Here is a 17845-nt window from a genome sequence, read left to right on the forward strand (position 1 = left end):
TGGGCCGGGACCCTCACTGTGTGGGCACACTGAGGCCTTGTGCAGCTCAAGTGCTTTTTTGTCCTGTCTGACCATGTGCATCAGTGGCCCTCAGGCCCACTCCCAGCTCTCAGTTTCTAGTCTCTGTGGAAGTAAGGGGCATAGGGAATAAGGTCTTTGTGCTGCAGCATGACCCAAAGCAGACAGGGACCCTGCTTATTCCTTTGCCAAAAAGGAAAGCTAAGTACTTATATCCTACCTCCCAGCAATTCTACACCTAGTTTTCCTTCTATGAGTATTTTTTAACTTATAAATCAGGAGACATGTTTAATTTTTTTTCACAGCATTATTGTTTGTATTAGAAACTAGAAGTGATCCAAATATTCATTGGCAGAAGAGTGGATCAGTAACTTGTGATGGAGTCATACAATGTTAGTGTCACCAACATTAAAGTCTCACAATGGTATATTACATATCAGTGAAAACAGTCCGACTATACATACACACAATAACATGGATGAATCTTAGAAATATAATATTAAGGGAAGAAAATTCACAGAAAATCACAGGCAGCATGCACACCCTTTAATAAAACACAGAAACCAGATGAGGAAGTATGTGAGTAACTTCAATGGAATTGGTAATTTCTAGTCTGCTTGCAAGTAGTGGGTTCACAGGTTTCTGATTTATTAGTATACTTCACAAGTAGTATATACATTGTAATTATTCTTCTGATATACAAAATAATGCATTTAAAAACAATTTATAACCATGCTGAAACCTATTTGTCCCTCTGATCAAATCCCTCAGCAGGAAGTCCAAGAAAGTAGATGTCTCTTGAGTTTGACGCCTTCTGAACACCACTTACGCACAGCTCTTGTGCTTAGAGAATGTCCCACCTGGGGAGCCCCATCTTCCGGGGAGCAGCCCAGAGACTCATGTCTAGCAGGCACACAGCCCAGCTCTGTGGTTTAGTGGCTCCTTCTGAAGGTTTCACCATGGAGAGTGGCACAAGGAGGAAGGCTCCCCTGGGATCAGAGCTGCTGGTGGATCCAGAGATGGCAGCGGTCCCGAGATGGAATTCATAATTCACAAGTGCAGGGATGTCAAGAGCTGCAATGGGAGCCTGAAGGGAGGGAAGATGGTGTTCTCCACAGATCAGTCCTGAAACAGTGTAGGCATTGAGGCACACGCTGCCTCAGGTCTTTTCTCTGGCCCTCAAGCCACCTTTTAAGGAAGGCCTCTGCTGAATCAGCCAGGATTGACGTCTGTTGCCTTCATAAAGCCATCTTCAGTGCTATTATTCTCCTTTTCATAGATCTCACCTCCCAACATTTTTTCTAACATAAACCAGCATACCAAAAAATAGGGAATTATATACATACATAAACATATGTGTAAACATGCATACACATATGTTCATACACACACATTTCCTGCCCTCAAGAAACACCAAGTCTTATCAGGAAGATGGTACTGGACACTGTGTCTAATTAATGCAACATCCCTTCCCCTTCCCTTCCCCCCTTGCCTATGTTTGTTACAGAAGGCATGAAGACAAATATTTCCCATCCCGTGCAGGGACTCAGTTCTGGCCAATGAGAGAGAGATGAAAGTCAGCTGGGTGGCTTGTAGAAAAGGTTTTGCTCTTCAATCCAAAGACAGATGAGGCAGGTGCCATGTCTGCCCCATTCCTGCTGCCACGAGTGTGGCTATGACACCTGAACCCTCATGTAACCATGGAGCATAGGCCAGGCAAAGAGCCTGCAAAGCCCATCACTGGACTTGGTGTTTTATGAGAAAAACAAACTTCTGCTTGTTTACGTGGCTGCTAATCAAATATTCTGCGCTTACAGCGGGAAGCATTCCAAACTTAAACAGAGTAGAGTTACAAGGAACAGCAGATGTTGTCATAGAGATGTGAACATAGGGCCTCCTTCTTGACAAGTACAGTGTCCTCTGTCCTTGTGTAACAGCGGTAACAGCTACACCATTTTGTTTTCTGTGCAAGGTTAGCTTTACTTTGCAAGATGGTCTCTTGCAGAGTTATTTTGTTTTTCCCTTTGCCCAGCATCATAATTTGTAAAGCAAAAAGAAGAACCCCTTAAATCACTAAGATATTAACTAGTAGAATCAGTAATTCCAAGAAAAAGGGACAAAGAGAAAAAAATTAGTATCTATACCTCCTCCCCAGTAATCTTTCTTTAGTTTTTCAAAACCGGGAACACTGGGTGATCATTAAATAACATCAAAATGTAGGCCAGGGACTTGGTAATCCTGTTCTCTAATTAAAGAAGAATAATGTTTAAACTGTAGGAGGAAAATGTGTTTATCTAAAGGATTATCAGGACTGACCTAGGAGACAAAGGTCTTCTGTAATTGCATGAATGTTCCTGACTAAAGAGAAAGGAAAACATCCCATGGATGCCAAAGATGGTAATGAGTGATCCAGCAGCCTTCTAGTCTCTTATGCCTTCTCTGCTCCTTCTCTCCTCACAAAATCCATTCACATGCTAGAATTCCGTTGTTTTTTTTTTTTTTTTTTTTTTTGCTGCTGTTGTTTTTGAGACAGGGTCTCACTGTGTCGTTCAGACTGGCCTTGAACTCACTATGTAGCCCAGGTTGGCCTTGAACTTGCAGCCAATCCTCCGGCCTCAGCCTCCTAAGTGCTAGGATTACAGGTGTGTGCTACCAGGCCCAGCTCGAAAATTCCTTGAAATGGTTGATAGTCTGGCCATTTTCCCAATCACCCAGCTCATGGTAATGAAACCTGACTTCTTTCCAACAAACTCTCAACTCCTGAGTACTGGCTTTCATGAAGGCTCATTTTTTTTTCTTGGTACCGGGGATCGAACTCAGGACCTTGTGCTTGCAGGGCAGGCACAGAGCTAAATCCCCAGCCTGAGTATTAGCTCTCACGTGATGAGTGACTGGACCAGGGTGCAGTATCATGTGTGCTCCTTAATATGGAGAGCATTGGAAACTCCTGAGCACCTGATCATTCGTCAAATTCCTTCCTCTTTTGCTTTTGGTGATATTGCGTTTTTGCAACAAGGCTGAGATCAGTGACCAAGTGCCCAGTGCCAGAGCTGCAGAAAGGGGATGTCAGGCCGGACAGCCCCTCAGCACGCCTATTTGTGTATTGAAGGGCAAGACTCGCTGTGTGGACCTGTGATTTGCATAGTCCCACACGTCCCCACATTTTAAAGTTGTCCATGTTTAATTTAAAAGTCTTTGTCACTGCCTTGGAATTCTTACTTTTGAACAAGGGGCCTCAAATTTTTGTTCTGTACTGGGCTCTGGCAACTGTGTAACTGGATCTGGTAAGAGAGCCTCAAATACTAATATACAGTAGTCCCCCTTATCTGTGATGTTACTTTCTGTAGTTTCATTTACTTGAGATCTGAAAATAGTAAATGGAAAATTCCAAAAATTGATAATCCCTACGTTTTAAATAACTTTCATATTTTAGTTAGCCTATATTTTACTTATTGTTGTTAATCTCTTATTGTGCCTGATTTATAAATAAATTTTGGATAGAAATAATATATATACCTATAGAGAGAGAAATAATAGATGGATGGATAGATAGATAGATAGATCGATCGATCTCTTACCCATGGTTTGAGCTATCCACTGGGCCTCTTCAAATGTATCCCCTATCCCCTAGGGATAGGAGGGAATACTGCAGACAAAATGTGGTACTGATTAACTCAGTTTCCCCCCACATATACCTGGTGAAATATAAAGTGACTTCTTTCTCCTAAAGCACATACATGGTACCCTCAAGAGAAAACCAGAATGCCTCATAATCCTGATTGGTTTTTTTTTTGGTACTGGGGATCGAACTCGGGTCCTTGCGCTAGCAAGGCAGGTGCTGGAACCACTGTGCTAAATCCCCAGGCCATCCTGACTGTACTCTGTGGGTGGCTATTGTTGTTTTTAATATAAATGTGCAAGTTTCGGGTCCAGCTCCAGATCTTGACAACTGCTTGTTTGACAATGTTTCGGTCTGTAGTGTAGCATGGTGATGTATCTTCTTATCTAAACTCTATGCTTCACAAGAACCTGTCCGGTTGGGAAGAGTGAAAAATAAAACTGAGTGAGAATAAGCACAATAGCAAGTTTCAAATACATTACTAGTTTGAAACCAAGGTGGGGGAGTGAAAAACCTATTTTGAGCAAAACTGTGTAACATTCGCTGTATACATTAGTTAGAATTTAATTCAACTGCTATAAAAATGGTCAAAATAACAGGAACTCCAAAAGCTAAGTGTCTTGTTTCTTTCTTAAGTAACAGTCACAGTGCTTGCAGTCCAGAAATGATTCACCAGTCCCATGGTGACAAAGCTTTCTTAAGTTTAGTGCTTTACAATGTGGGGGCTCCCGTGCCCACCATTATGTCTACATCCAGTGAGAGAAAGAGAAGAGAAAGAGGAAGGGTCATGCTTCCATCTTATGTAAATTGCAATGCTTCTTTTCAAAGAACTCTTGGTTTTCTTCCAGCATCCCTGGTTGCTACTTTTCCTTTCCTTTGCTGATTCTGATTCTGCCTCTGCTCCAACATCTTAGTGTTGGATGGGCCTAGAGCCCAATCCTGCCCACCCTATTACTCTGCTTTCTATTTACACTCCTTCCTTTGATAGATTCATGGCTTTAAACCAAACTGTCTTCATGGAAATGACTCACATTTATAGCTCTAGCTCATAGCTTTCTTTGAAACGCAGATTCATACATCAAACTCCTTCCTCACATCTCCACTTGGCTGCTGATACCCTGACCTCTCCCTGCAGACCTCTCCCTGCACAGCTTTCCTCTCTGGTTCCTACCTACGCTGATGGTAAATCTTCCTTATAGTCACTCGGGCCAGAAATTGGAGTTGTGTTTAATTCCTGTCATACCCCATGTGTCTAGTCTCTGAAAAAGTTCTAGTGGCCTTTCCTTACAAATATATTGGTCATCTGACAATTCTAACACCATAGTCTGAGTCACTGATGACTCTCATTTAGATAACTGTAGTAGCCTAATCATCTCTGTTTCCACCCTTGTCCTCTATAGACTATTCTTAATTCAGAGGCCAGAATAATACGTCCCAAGCCAGATCATGTGTTCAAAATCCTCCAGTGGTTGCTACTGCACTCAGAATGAAAGCAAAGTCCTTATGTGCTCAGCCTTATTGGCCTGTATCCACCTATGATTTTACCTCCTCTTCTTCTCTTTCACTCCACTCCAGCTAGATGGGTCTTCTCGGTGTTCTCACAGTTCCTCAAATACACCAGCACCCTTCTGCTTCAGGCCTTTGAGGTTCGCTCATCCTGGAAGCTCTTTCTCCAGCTAGCTGCAGGGCTCCTCCTCCACTGACCTCCTTCAACTCTGCTCAAATGTCCCCTTCTCAGTGAGGCCTGTTTGATCACAAGTGCGACGCCCCACCCCTCACTGCCCCCAAGCCCCTTACCCTACTGTAGTCTCTTTTTATGGCACTTATCACCTTGTAACTTACATGCAAGTTAGTTGTGTGTTATGTACGTTATATGTCTCCCTCTACTAGAACATAAGCTCTAAGAACATCAGCTGGATGAATGGAACTTGCACATGAACATTTCCACTCCCTCCCATTAGCTGGAAGGTAGTCACCCTAGTTGCAGGGGGCGGGGTGCTGAAAATATAGTTTTTCACTGGATTGTGATGTTGCCTGCTAACTCTCCTACTGCCCTAAGGCTAGGGATGACCCATATTGTTGGTACAACTCACAGACTCAACTCTCTCCTCCTACTTTCCTCAGTTAAGTGTAAGTGACTTAACATTATTCAGTTATGATTTGGAAGGGTTACAAAATAAAAGCGGGTTTACAGAAAAGTCAGAATATGACACCATGGTTAATACTTGTAGCAACTCTCTTAATTTGAGCCAAAACAAGAGGCATATAATTTTCAAAAATATTTCTCCCCTTTCCCTGCCAATAAATGCTGATAATTTAAACATACAAACTAGAAGCAGAGTTGAATCATTAGCCTGTCCAAGGTGGCCCATGAAATGCTAAATAACTGGTGGATAAGATTAGGTCTCTTGACCACTTCCTGCTCTGTCTCCTACCTGGATTCTTCCATCTTCCAGTTTCTGCCCTTTCCCTTTGCTCATCTTGCTTGTGGCAGCTCCCTGAGGGAAACCATTCTGCCTCCTGGCTGTTGAGCTCACCCTGTGAAAGACCAGGCTTTTTTCCATTTGCTTTTGCCTTCAAGGTCAGCACTCAGAATTCCACTCCACATCATCCTTCAGCCCCCAGTAGCCTACCCTCCCAGCTTCGCTCTTCCTAAGCAAGGAAGGCACAGTAAAGCCCTAAACAAGGCACTTGTGTATGATCTCCCACATTCATAAATCTGTGGCTAGCTGGTTCTGCCTCTTAAATTCTCAAAAGAAGCCAGTCAGAGAGTTCAATCATAAAGTCATGCTTCCAGCCAGCTTATCTATTGTTAAAAAATAATTTTTTCCCAAATAAGTTAAAATCATGAGTCTTGTAGACAAATAAAAATGAACACATGTAGAGCTGGACCTGGTGGCCATGCCTGTAATCCTAGCACTCTCAGAGACTGAGGCGGGGGGGGGGGGGGTCATAAATTTAATCCTAGGGCCAGGGATTTAGCTCAGTGGTTTTGCCTCCTGCTGCGCAAGCGCAAGGACCTGAGTTCGATCCCCGGTACAAAATAAATAAATACATACATACATACATACATACATACATACATAAATTTAATTCCGGCCTAAGCAATTTAGCAAAAGCCTGTCTCAAAATATAAAATGAAAAAGAGCTGGGGATATAGCTCAGTGCAAAGTCCTGGGTTCAATTTCCATACCACACACACACAAAAGGAACATATGTTGAAGATTTTATTTAATCCATGAAGGAACCAGATCATTGTTATACTTGGTTCAAAAGAGAACTGAATACATTTATAGATCAGGAATATTGAAATGAATGCGCAAATGCAGACCAAACTGATTTTTCCTTGGGGCAGGATAGGCTGTCAACTGAACTGCTACTGGATAGAACAGAACTTGTGTATGTACAGGTAAGGCTTGACTGCATCTCAGAAGTATCTACAATTTACATAGTTATGAAGGAGCTTCCACAGAACTAAGTAATACAACCCAGAGGCGTCTCAAGGGTGTCTTTGGACAATGTACGGGTTTCCACTGAGGCATAACCTTTCCCTACCCTGCTCAGTCTTTTTCTATCCTAGACCCCAATCTCTATCAGTCATACTAAAACATACCTTTTACCTTGCCCAGCTTCTACAAGGAACATCACTGGTTCCCTGTTGACTCCCACACTCACAATAAACTTTGCTTCCTGTCTTGCATGATCCTCTTTAATTCAACACCACCCTTTTTATATGAACCTTTAATTCCAGGCAGACCTGATCCTTCCACCCCAAGCCAAGCCAACAGCCTCCCACACACTCTTCCTGATCCTGATATTCCCCTTAATCATCTACATTCTTCTCATTCTGTTGTTTTCTATCGGAAAGCCCTGTTCTTTAATTATCTACCGCCACTTAGACCTTGACCATGTATTCATCCAAACATTTTATGAGCACCTTGTATAGGTACGAGGCACAGTCTGAACTCTAGTTCTAGACACTGGATATCCAGAGATGAAAGCCATGGTTCCACGCTGTCTGAGGGGAAACAATGAGAAGACAGGTGATTAGCGCTTTGGGAGAGGCTGCCTGGGGAGCAGAGGTAGGCATATAATCCAGACAGCGAAGGGCAGCAAAGGTGTACTGAAGGACATGGCATTGACCAAGCAAAGAAGAGGCCAGAAGAACTTGTGCATATAACTGTATGAGATAGTCTTTTTTAAAAAATCTTTTTACAATTACAGTATTTTTGTGAACTGCAGAATATACCACCTTAAAATGTCAGCTTGGCATAAAGTTTATTTCTAGCTAATGTTGCTTGAAAAACAGCAGAAGCAGGAAGGGCATTTTGGATTTTCTTTTTCTTCCTGAAAGCAAGAGATAAAACTTCTGTGTGAATGATGCTCTTCCTATACCAGGAGGAAAAAGAAATTATCACCAGGGATATGGAGTCCAGGAAGAGAGAATAAACATTTTAATTATTATTTTTGTTTTCACTTTTGTAGTACAGGAGGTTGAACCCAGGGTCTTCGCACTGAGCTACCTCCCCCGCCCTTTTTTATTTTTTATTTTGAGACAGGGTCTCAGTAAGTTGCCCAGGCTGGGCTTCAACTTGCAATCTTCCTGCCATAGCCTCCAGAGTGCTGGGATTACAGCTGCATGCCACCATGCCTGGCTACAAACCTTTTAAAACTAACCCTTATGTTCCTTTAGCTTCTCCATATATTTTTTTTTTTCACAATTACTGCTCTGTTTAATCTGGGATATAAGCACTTAGGCCTTGCCACCTTTAGGGTCGTCATTTTCCATCTCTCACATAAAGGCAAAATTCTTAAAACATATATACTTTTGTCCTGTTAGTCTGTTTTATGACAATTTAATTCTCAGGCCCAGATTGAGGCCATAAAAGGGTAAAGTTTTATCTTGCCTACAATAATAAAAGGGACACCGTTTTAGACACTTTTTAATCCCATGGTTTCTAATAGAAAAATATAGTTAAGTACAGTGTAAACTCGGGGTTTGATGTATAACTAAACCTTCTCCCAAAGTGGGATAATACTGTTCATTTATTTAGGGGTAGTGAAATGTATAGAAAGGTAAATAGTACATCCTTTAAGCAAAGAGAAAAGTAAAACATATGCCGGGAAGTTCTGCTGGAGCAACATAACTGAGGGCACAAATGCAGCTACAAGCAACTGACAAGTCACTAACAGCGAGCAGGTGCACGGGAAGCTGAGCCCTCTCCTCACACGCGCCAAATCCAGGCAGCTCTCAGCTCGCCACTTCCCCTTGTGAAATGGCAGCCTGATCTCTCACGTTGAAAGGAGGGAGGCTGTAAAATGAATGTAAAGATTTTGTCTGTCTACCATAAATATGGATAAATTTCAGTTAGTTTACTCAGTTCGGATGCAACTCCACTTTATTCAGCGTGGACCGACCAGCCCTGACCCACCAGCCTTCAGGAAAGGCTGATCAAATCTCCGCTCTGCCCTTGAAGAACAGAACAAACGTTTTTCCTTGCTGCAGCCGAGACCAGAGGCTTTGCAAGACCCCCAAACTAAAATCAGACAGACCCCGCTAAAATTATTAGATACTAGTTTAATATCAAAGATAGTTTTCTCATTTCTCCTACTTCTCCATGCTCAGGCCTGTATTTTTTTTACAGTGTAAGATTTTAGATCCTTTTCAGAAAACAAAAACGTCTTAAACATCGGGCCCTGTTCTTAAAGCTGTATTTTTGAAAAGCACTGGGGCTGCCTCACAGTGTAGCGTCCTTGGATCAGATGAAAGTACAAAAGGACCGGAGTAACAACTCAGAGGGAGCTGTATCCCCACCCATTAGTGTTATCAGCAATCCCGACAACCAGCGCTGGCGCTCCGGCTCCCAGCAGCTCGCCAGCCGCAAGCTCTAGCCCCGCGGGACTTCAAGGCGGCTCTGCCCGGTCTCAAATTCCCCGCCTCACGTGCACAGCGCCCCGCCCCCAGCGGACGCACGCACGCTCGCCCAGCCGCGCGCTTCAGCCCTCTCGCCGGGAGCCCCGCCCCAGTTGCCTCCAGCCCCGCCTCCTGGCACTCTCCCCGCCCCCGAGTCCACGCGCCCTGGCCCCGCGCTGAAAGTTCCGCCTCTAGATCCCCGCTGCCCCGCCCCTTACACCTGTCCCTCTCTCCAGGCGCGGCCCGGACATCCCCGGTGGCCCCGCCCAGGCGCGCGCCCGCCCTCCACGTGATATGTGCTCGCCAGGGGGCGGTGCCAGGGGCGCGGGGAGAAAATGTTCTGGTTGCCGCTTCCGGCGGCCGGCCGAGTCGCAGTCCGACGTCTGGGAGTGAGGTGGCTCTGGGTCCAGGGTCTCGGCGCCGCAGCCATGACGAAGGTGAGAGGCCGTGGCTGGCTCCCGGGCCGCCGCGCGGACTCTGGCCGGGGCGACTGGGGCTGCCAGGCGAGTCCACGCGCGGTGCCCGCGGCTTCGGCGCCGAGTTGGAGAAATCCGCTAAAAAGAGAAAGTTCTCTCGCTTTGCAGAGATCGGCCTAGGCGGCGGCTGTGACGGTGCAGGGCGACCAGCGTCCCCCCGCTGTTCGCGGGGGGTGCGCTCTCTTCCTTCCCGCTCAGAAGTGCTCGGTTCCGAATCCTGAATCCTTTTAGCTGTGCTGAGCTCTTTATTTCATCCATCATTTTGTTTGGTTCTTGCCGTAACCCAAGAAACGCAGGTGGCAGGATTTCCCCAGGCGTCCTCTAAGGTCCGAGTCCGTCCCTGGGCCCGGGCTCCACACCAGGACGCCCTCCCCGCCGAACTGGAAGTCTAGGCCCGAGCCCTCTGGGAGGAAGTTGCCTAAAAGTGTTTCCAGAGAGATCCCAAGGATTGACGCTCTGGGGCAAAGGGCTTTACAGAGGGATTTGCGTCATCTAGCAAAATTCTGAGTGTCTTCCCAATGAAAAGCCTTCGCCTTATTTGGGCACTGAGAAATGATGAAAGATGCTGTTCAGACTGAAGCGACCCGGAAAGGGGCGCGGCTCAATGGAAGGAGCCCAAGCTGGGGCGTCCTGCTCCGGGACCACCGAGATGGCTGTCCTTGGAGAGGAATGGAGATGAGGCTGGATCACAGATAGTAGTGGGACCAGGTAGACTGTCCAGTGCTCTTTGCAGTACTGCGCAGTGCTCTATCCAGGTGCTCAGTTCGGAACTCGGTCCCAGGGAATCCTTGGAGCAAGCAGCCTCAGGGCAGTAAGAACCTGTGTCCAGAAAGCCTGCCGTCTGTGGTGGGAAAGAGAGAAAAGGCACTGCTTGTTCTAATTACTTGTGTGTTTTTGTGGAGAGAACCAAAGACAGAGAGAAGCCAGCTGGATTGACTCAGTTTTACCCTCTAGGAGCTGGTGAGATGCCAGGTTTCAGTTTCCTTACCAAGTGGGAAAAAGATTGCAGGTTCTTTTCACCTTAGTGGCGCTAAGGCAAGAATTCCCTGTAAAAGGAAATAGCTTTGGGACTTTTTTCTTTATTTCAGGGCACTGGGGCCGGGGCCTTATGAATGAGAGAAAGGGGTAAGCCTTGGTGGAGTGCTAAATTGCACACTTGTTGGCTTTCACCCATGAGGTGGTCAGAGTACTGATTATTATAGGTTGAGTATTCCCTAATCTGAAAATCTAAAATCCAAAATGCTCCAAAATCCAGCATTTTTGAGCACCAATATGTTACCACAAAGGGAAGATTCTCCTCCTGTGAGACTGCTATCAAAACACAAAATTATTTGAAATGTTGCCTAGTACCTCCAGAGTGTGTGTATATGAAGCATAAGTGAATTTTCTGTTTAGACTTGGGTCCATTCCCAAGATAATCAGATATAAAAATCTGAAAAAGACTTCTGCTCCGAAGCATGTTAGAGGAGGGGTACCCAACCTCTAATACCAGTGCCAGGATCTTCATGGGGATAATGTTCTACAGTGTCTGAGATTTACATTTGGGGGTTATAGGACTGGGAAAAAAACCCTTCTACCCTCCTAGGTTCTAAGGCTGGGTCTGAGAATTAAGCTGACATAAGATAAATTTACACGAACATAGGAGTCTGCACAAGGAATATGAAGACCTGAAAAAACTGTTTCATCCAAAAATTATGTATCTTTTCTCAGTGGTACTGGGGATTGAACCCAGGGCCTTTGCCCTGAGCTGAGCACTCAGGCTCCATTTTTTAAAAACTTCTTATTTTGAGACAGGGTCTCAGACTGGGCTCCAGTTTATGATCTTCCTTCCTCAGTCTCCCAGAGTGCTGGGATTACAAGTGTGTGTAATCGTGACCAGCTGTTGATATACTTTTTTAAGCGAAGAAGGATAAATGTGGGGATTTTGACAAGACGAAGGGGCTTAGCCTGTGGGCAGTAAGTGGTGAGATGGGGGCATGGGGCGGCAACGTAACATGGAGAGACTCAGGGACATAAGGCTTACTTCAGCAGCTTTGTTGGTACGGCGTCATTTGGCATCAGCTCCGAGACTCTGGTGGTAAGAATGTTCTACTCTTCTGGTACAGGGAGGGCCTCTTTCTCATGGGAACTAAATTTTATGCCCTGCTTTCAGGTAGAAAGGGGGGATGTCGGAGAGCCCTGCCTGCATCCACTGTCTCTCAGTGCCAGCAGCTAAGAATAATTCATATGCCTGGGTGGCATATTTTGGGGTCACTTGTTCTGAAGTTACTCAGTGTCTAACTTGGTGACAAATGGATTTGTTTTCCTAAAGAAGACCTCTTTCTTTTCTGCTTGAAAGTGAACTCTGTCTTGGAGGTAGCCATGAAAACTCAAATCAAGTTGTGGGACAGGTGGGGATGGGTCGTAATTCCAGTCTTGCTTTGCCAGGAATTTGAACCACTGTCGCAGGATGCATACTTAGTTGACTGCCAGGTGGCGGCTGCTGCTACTATTTTGGCTTTATTCTTCAGTCCTTAGGAAAGACACGGTTTTGGTGGAATTGTTTGCTCCTTCTGGATGTGGGAACTCCTGAGCCCCTCTAAGGGAGCTACTCGATTATGTCACTATTTTTCGCTTGTTCTCAGGGCCTTGTTCTAGGAGTCTATTCCAAAGACAAAGAAGATGATGTGCCACAGTTTACAAGTGCAGGAGAGAATTTCAATAAATTGGTGGATGGAAAGCTGAGAGATATTTTGAACATGTAAGTGTTATCTGGGAGTTTCAGTTCTTAAAGGCCCCTCAAATGTAAAAAAGATATTTTTCTATGCTTTATTGTCATTAGGTAAAGTGAACGGAAATGCCCTGGCCAGGAACTTGATAGTGGTAGTGAAAGTCTCTGGAAGGCTCCTTGGTGCTTAGTGCTTCAGTATGGGTGAACCTGCAGTTCTGGGAAGCCACACGGTTTCCAGCTGGTTCACAGATTGTTGTGAAGGACTGACCCAGAACATCTGGAAACTACCAGATTTCCTCAGCCTGTCCCTCCTTCCCTGCCTGCCTTCCCAGCAGCCTGTCTGTGTCCTTTAACTGAGTAGTTTAAAACCACCCTAAGCCTTCTGCCCTTCTTTTGCATGGTGGGATCCTGAGGGTTTCTCAGATACTGAGGTACATGTGGATCACCTGAGGATGTAGTGAGAATGCAGACTTTACTTCAGTGAGCCTGAGAGGGGCCTGAGATTGAGACCACTCTTGGGTTAGCTGGCGTCTAAAAGAATGTGGGAAATACTGGAGCTGCAAGCCACAGTAGGCAAAAATAGAAGTGTCGACATAAAGCACTGCTGCCAGGTGCTATTTGGATGATAGGTGACTTACAGGTATCTACTTCATGCAGTCCGAGAATTACAGTAACTGTCTAGTGGATGCCTCCAGAATTGGCATTTCTTCTCAATTACCAGTCCTTCACCAGCAGATCCTTCTCCAAGTGCCTTATGTTATTAATCCAAAAGCTAGTCTTTAGTGTTCAGAACACCCTGATCTTCCTGCCGGATGCCTGTGGGCTGTGGCTGCAGACCCCCTGTGCTCCCAGAGCATCCGTTTCGTATGGAGATTGCCCATTCTCCTATCTGCATATGTGCCCCCACTGACCACCTCTACGCCAAACACTGCAGTCTTGTCAGTGGTGTAGTGTTTTGTATTTTTTTAAAAATTGAGACAGGGTCTAGTTCTGTAGTCTAGGTTGGCCTTCAATTTGTGGTCTTCCTGCCTCAGCCTCCAAAGTGCTGAGATTACAAGCATGAGCCACAATGTCCAGCAGGTGTTTTGTCTTTTAGTGGGGAAATTTAAGCTTCTTTTAGTCCAGTCATGATCCAGTGCTCAGATCCTCTGTGTAGCTGCACCTTGCCACCCACTTGATCTCCATTTGGCTTTCAAATAAATCTGTATTAAATCTAATCTGAGGGCTGGGGGTGTGGCTCAGTGGTAGAGTACTTGCCTAGCATTTGCAGGACTCTGGGTTCAATCCCGGGTACTACAAAAAACCCTGAAGGTTTTGCTAAATACTTTTATACTTTTTGAGCTAGAATTAGAAGTCCTGCATCTAAAAAATCTGGCCTGAGAGCATTCTGTAAAACCCAAAATCATCTATAGAAACAATATTGTGATAATGCTAAAGGTATGCATATATCAGCTCCCAAGCAAACAGAATGCTCTGAAATTTTTAAAACAATCCTTTTCTCTTGTTTTAGGTCTGGCCCACCTCTGAAGACAGGCAAAACCCGAACCTTTTATGGTCTGCATCAGGTATGAGATAAGATCATAAGATCAGTAAACGCTCAGTGAGTGCCTCTTGGCGGCCTGTACTGTGGCCACCCACTCACAGTACTGGAAATTATGTACTGGATCAGATAGCTTTTTTGCAGCAGTGAGCAGAAGTACTATCAGACACTGCCATTCTTGTACTCCTCTGCCAAAGGCTTTGTTCAGTTGTGTGGCAGAGTATTATGCAACATTTTTTGCCTGATTATCCTCATACCTCCTTTCCAACACATGTTATAAAATTTTACCAAGACACAAGACTTCCTGTGCTGAGGCTAAAGTGATTGGGTGAGAGCTCAGTGGATCGGTTGGTGTAGACCATTCCTGACTGGAAATGAGCGATTAAAGAAACCCAGTGGCTGACACAGTACATTTGTGGAACAGGACTTCCCCAGCGTGGTGCTGGTCGGCCTCGGCAAGAGGACAGCTGGAGTGGATGAGCAGGAGAACTGGCATGAAGGCAAAGAAAACATCAGAGCTGCCGTCGCAGGTGACTTCTTGCCTTTCAGAGTGATGAAGGTTCCTGAGGGTCCACCCCTTAAGATGCTGTCTCTTCCCCGTCACCATCCCCATTACTATCTTTCCGCATTCACAAGGAAATAGCTCATCTTAACAGATTCAGAGTTCCCCTTCGAATATGCCTGACCCTATAATAGGTTAGTTTACAGAAATCTTGCTTTTAAAGTTTCTGTATTTTTTGTTGGAAAGTTTCACTACCATTTATTCACTTTTACAGCATTGACCTTAGAGCTGTATTCTGCCAGAAAGGGTAATGTGTGGACTTTTCACCTTTTTGGGATGCAACCTTGGTATTGCCCTACTTTTAAATAACATGGAGTCATCATATTTACAAATTAGAGAAAGGGGGAAGGGAATGTGGGGTGCGTGGTCATCACTAGCAAAGGATGTGTACCTGTCCCACTGTGTCAGGTGGGTGCATGAAAGACCTGAGGTGCTGTGAAATGAGCAGCAGGAACCCTTTACCACAGAGAGGCTGTGACCAAAAAGCACTCTGAAAACTTTCTGAAGCAGCAGAAAGTGGCTCGGTTAATCTTTGGCCCTGGGTATGTCATAAATGCTCATTAAATTTGCTTTCAAGGTTCACACTGAGTAGTTATTTCCTAACTTTTATTTGAAAATTTTTGCTGACCTGATCTTAAAATGCTGTATTAATAATGGACTTTGCTCAGTTCCTTGGATATAATCTCAGCGTCATCATGCCTCTGTCCCTTTTGATCTGGGAAAGTTGGTGCTTGGAAAGCTTTATCCAGAAAGCCTAGTGTTTCACAAGTGTTGCTAGAACAGCTGCCTGTTCCTGCAGCCCCCTGCTCTGCAGGGAGCTGTGCATTTGATCTCAACCTTTGCTCACTTTATGGAGTGGGAATGGGGGTTCAAGACAGCAGCTGTCAGGGCTGGGCCCGGAACCCCAGTCCTGTTTCCTCAGCACTCCGCACCAAGCTTCTGCCTTCTCCTGTTCCAGTTGTCTTTGACTCCTGTTTCCTGGTTTCTCTGTCCTTCCCAAGCGGGCTGCAGGCAGGTCCAAGACCTGGAGCTGTCTTCTGTGGAGGTGGATCCCTGTGGAGATGCTCAGGCCGCTGCGGAAGGTGCAGTGCTTGGTCTCTATGAATACGATGACCTAAAGCAGAGAAAGAAGATGGTGGTGTCAGCGAAGCTCCATGGAAGGTGATGGAGGAAACCAAGAGGAGGGTGGCACTCCCTGACATTCTGACAGTGTGGCCTTTTGGACGTGGACTGCCTGCTTCTTGGTGTCAGGCCTGTGTGTAACCTCAGCCATTTCGGTGCTGTGGTAGCTGACACCGGCTCTGCTTCTGGCTCTTGTCTCATGTCCCATCCCTGTTTCCCCTTGACTCCCTAGACCTCTCCATACACTTGTTATGGGAACCCTTACCCATGTTGGCGCCTACGTGAGAGGAATGGCTGACAGGACAGACGCACTCCAGCTGGTCTGTTTCCATTCATCCGCCATGTGCTAGCCTTATGCTAAATGCCAAAGCTGCCTGGGTGAGGGGATGTAGTCTTTGACCTCCAGTTCTGAGGGGGAGGCTTTCAGCAGATCTTTGGGTAACTGCTAAATTCCAGTCCTGTTCCAGGTTCTGGGAGTTGAGGTCCTTGCTGTCAAACCGAGGCAGTGTGACACTTGAGTCTGGGAAGCTGTGAGGGCAGTGAACGGCCCTTGGCACAGCCTGGATTGGCAGCTGTAAGGGAGTGATTGAGCCTCGGTTTGAATCCTGGCTCTGCCATTTACTTCCATTGACCTCTGCTAAGTGACTAGAATGTCTGCAGAGTTGTACTATTTATTGCATAGAGTCTTTGTAACGATCCAAAGATCAAACGTGGGGAGTTTGCTAAACCCTCTGAGCCATCAGCTGTTATTTTATGCATCTCCAGGCTGTCCTGTTGTAACAGGAAAAGCCAGCATCACAAAACGCATACCTCTGTGTATTCCTTGCCATCTAGGGGTTTGGGATTTAGACTCTGATCCAGGCAGAAGAAGACAGCAAAGCCTCAGTTGCAGATCCACACGGTTGCCATGTGCTCCCCTCACAGTTAGCACCTAGGGCTGCATCGTACCTGTTGCAGTGTCGAGAACAAAGTAGGCCTCTCCTGGGAGCCTCTCCATCAGCTTTGGTAGAGTTTATTCTTAAGGAACCCATAAATCCACCCCCTTGGTTGTGTGAGGGAGGGTTCTGAAATGAACTGCTTGGCAGTCTCTTCCAGGCCATCAGCAGCTCCTGTGTCTAGCTCCTTCTCTATGTCATGTTGCCTATCTCCTGGGTCAAATCCAGGGAATGCACCCGCATTGCGTGTCAGTCATTCTTCATTTGTAGTCTTCCTCTTGGTTTTGTAAAATAAGAGCCCCCTAGCTGCAAAATGGTCAATGTTCTTGAGAAGTTGTTTGACAGTAACTGCTTGCTTCCACAGTGGGGATCAGGAGGCCTGGCAGAAAGGAGTCCTCTTCGCTTCAGGGCAGAACTTGGCACGCCAGTTGATGGAGACTCCAGCCAACGAGATGACACCAACCAGATTTGCCGAAATTATTGAGAAGAATCTCAGGGGTGCTAGTAGTAAAACGGAGGTCCATATCAGGTAATTCAGAATTGTGTCACATTCTTAAGAGGTTACTGCCAAAAAGAATATTAAGTCCAACTTCCTCTTTATATTCAGAGCAATAACTTGAGACCAGAGAGGTGAAGTGACGCACCAGCAGCCGCTTGCAGATGAGTGTATTGTAACTTCACACTGCATACTGTGTGTGTGTGTTTTGTATCAGCTTTACTGAGACATATTCACATACTGTACAGTTTGTCCATATATATTGTGTGATTCTGTGTGTGTGGTATTCACAGAGTTGTGCAACAATCCTTTTTAAGAACATTTTCATCACCCCAAAAGAAATCTTGTACTTAGTAAAAGTCACTCCCCATTTTCCCTTCCCCAGAATCCATCAGATGATAGACACTTAGGTCGTTTCTACCTTACGCATACTAAATAATGCTTCTCTGAGAA

General features: G+C 45.4%; 1 protein-coding gene across 2 annotated transcripts in view; it reads left to right on the plus strand.

Moving 5' to 3' along the window:
- The first annotated feature begins 9749 nt into the window (after positions 1-9749).
- The window catches only part of Lap3 (leucine aminopeptidase 3), a 28160-nt gene continuing 20064 nt past the window's right edge, over positions 9750-17845 (plus strand). The window contains exons 1-6 of one of the 2 annotated variants that reach the window (XM_004847235.4): positions 9750-9988; positions 12652-12767; positions 14248-14302; positions 14702-14807; positions 15841-16000; positions 17261-17425. In XM_004847235.4, coding sequence (XP_004847292.1) covers positions 9887-9988; positions 12652-12767; positions 14248-14302; positions 14702-14807; positions 15841-16000; positions 17261-17425 — 704 coding nt within the window. In that variant the 5' untranslated portion in view covers positions 9750-9886. The remainder of the gene's footprint in view (positions 9989-12651; positions 12768-14247; positions 14303-14701; positions 14808-15840; positions 16001-17260; positions 17426-17845) is intronic. The other variant, XM_087187821.1, reaches the window with a different exon arrangement.

This window comes from Heterocephalus glaber, unplaced genomic scaffold (assembly GCF_053883595.1).
Source record: "Heterocephalus glaber isolate CG9 unplaced genomic scaffold, H.glaber_assembly_v1.0 deba00001509, whole genome shotgun sequence".
In the NCBI taxonomy this organism is placed as follows: Eukaryota; Metazoa; Chordata; class Mammalia; order Rodentia; family Bathyergidae; genus Heterocephalus; species Heterocephalus glaber.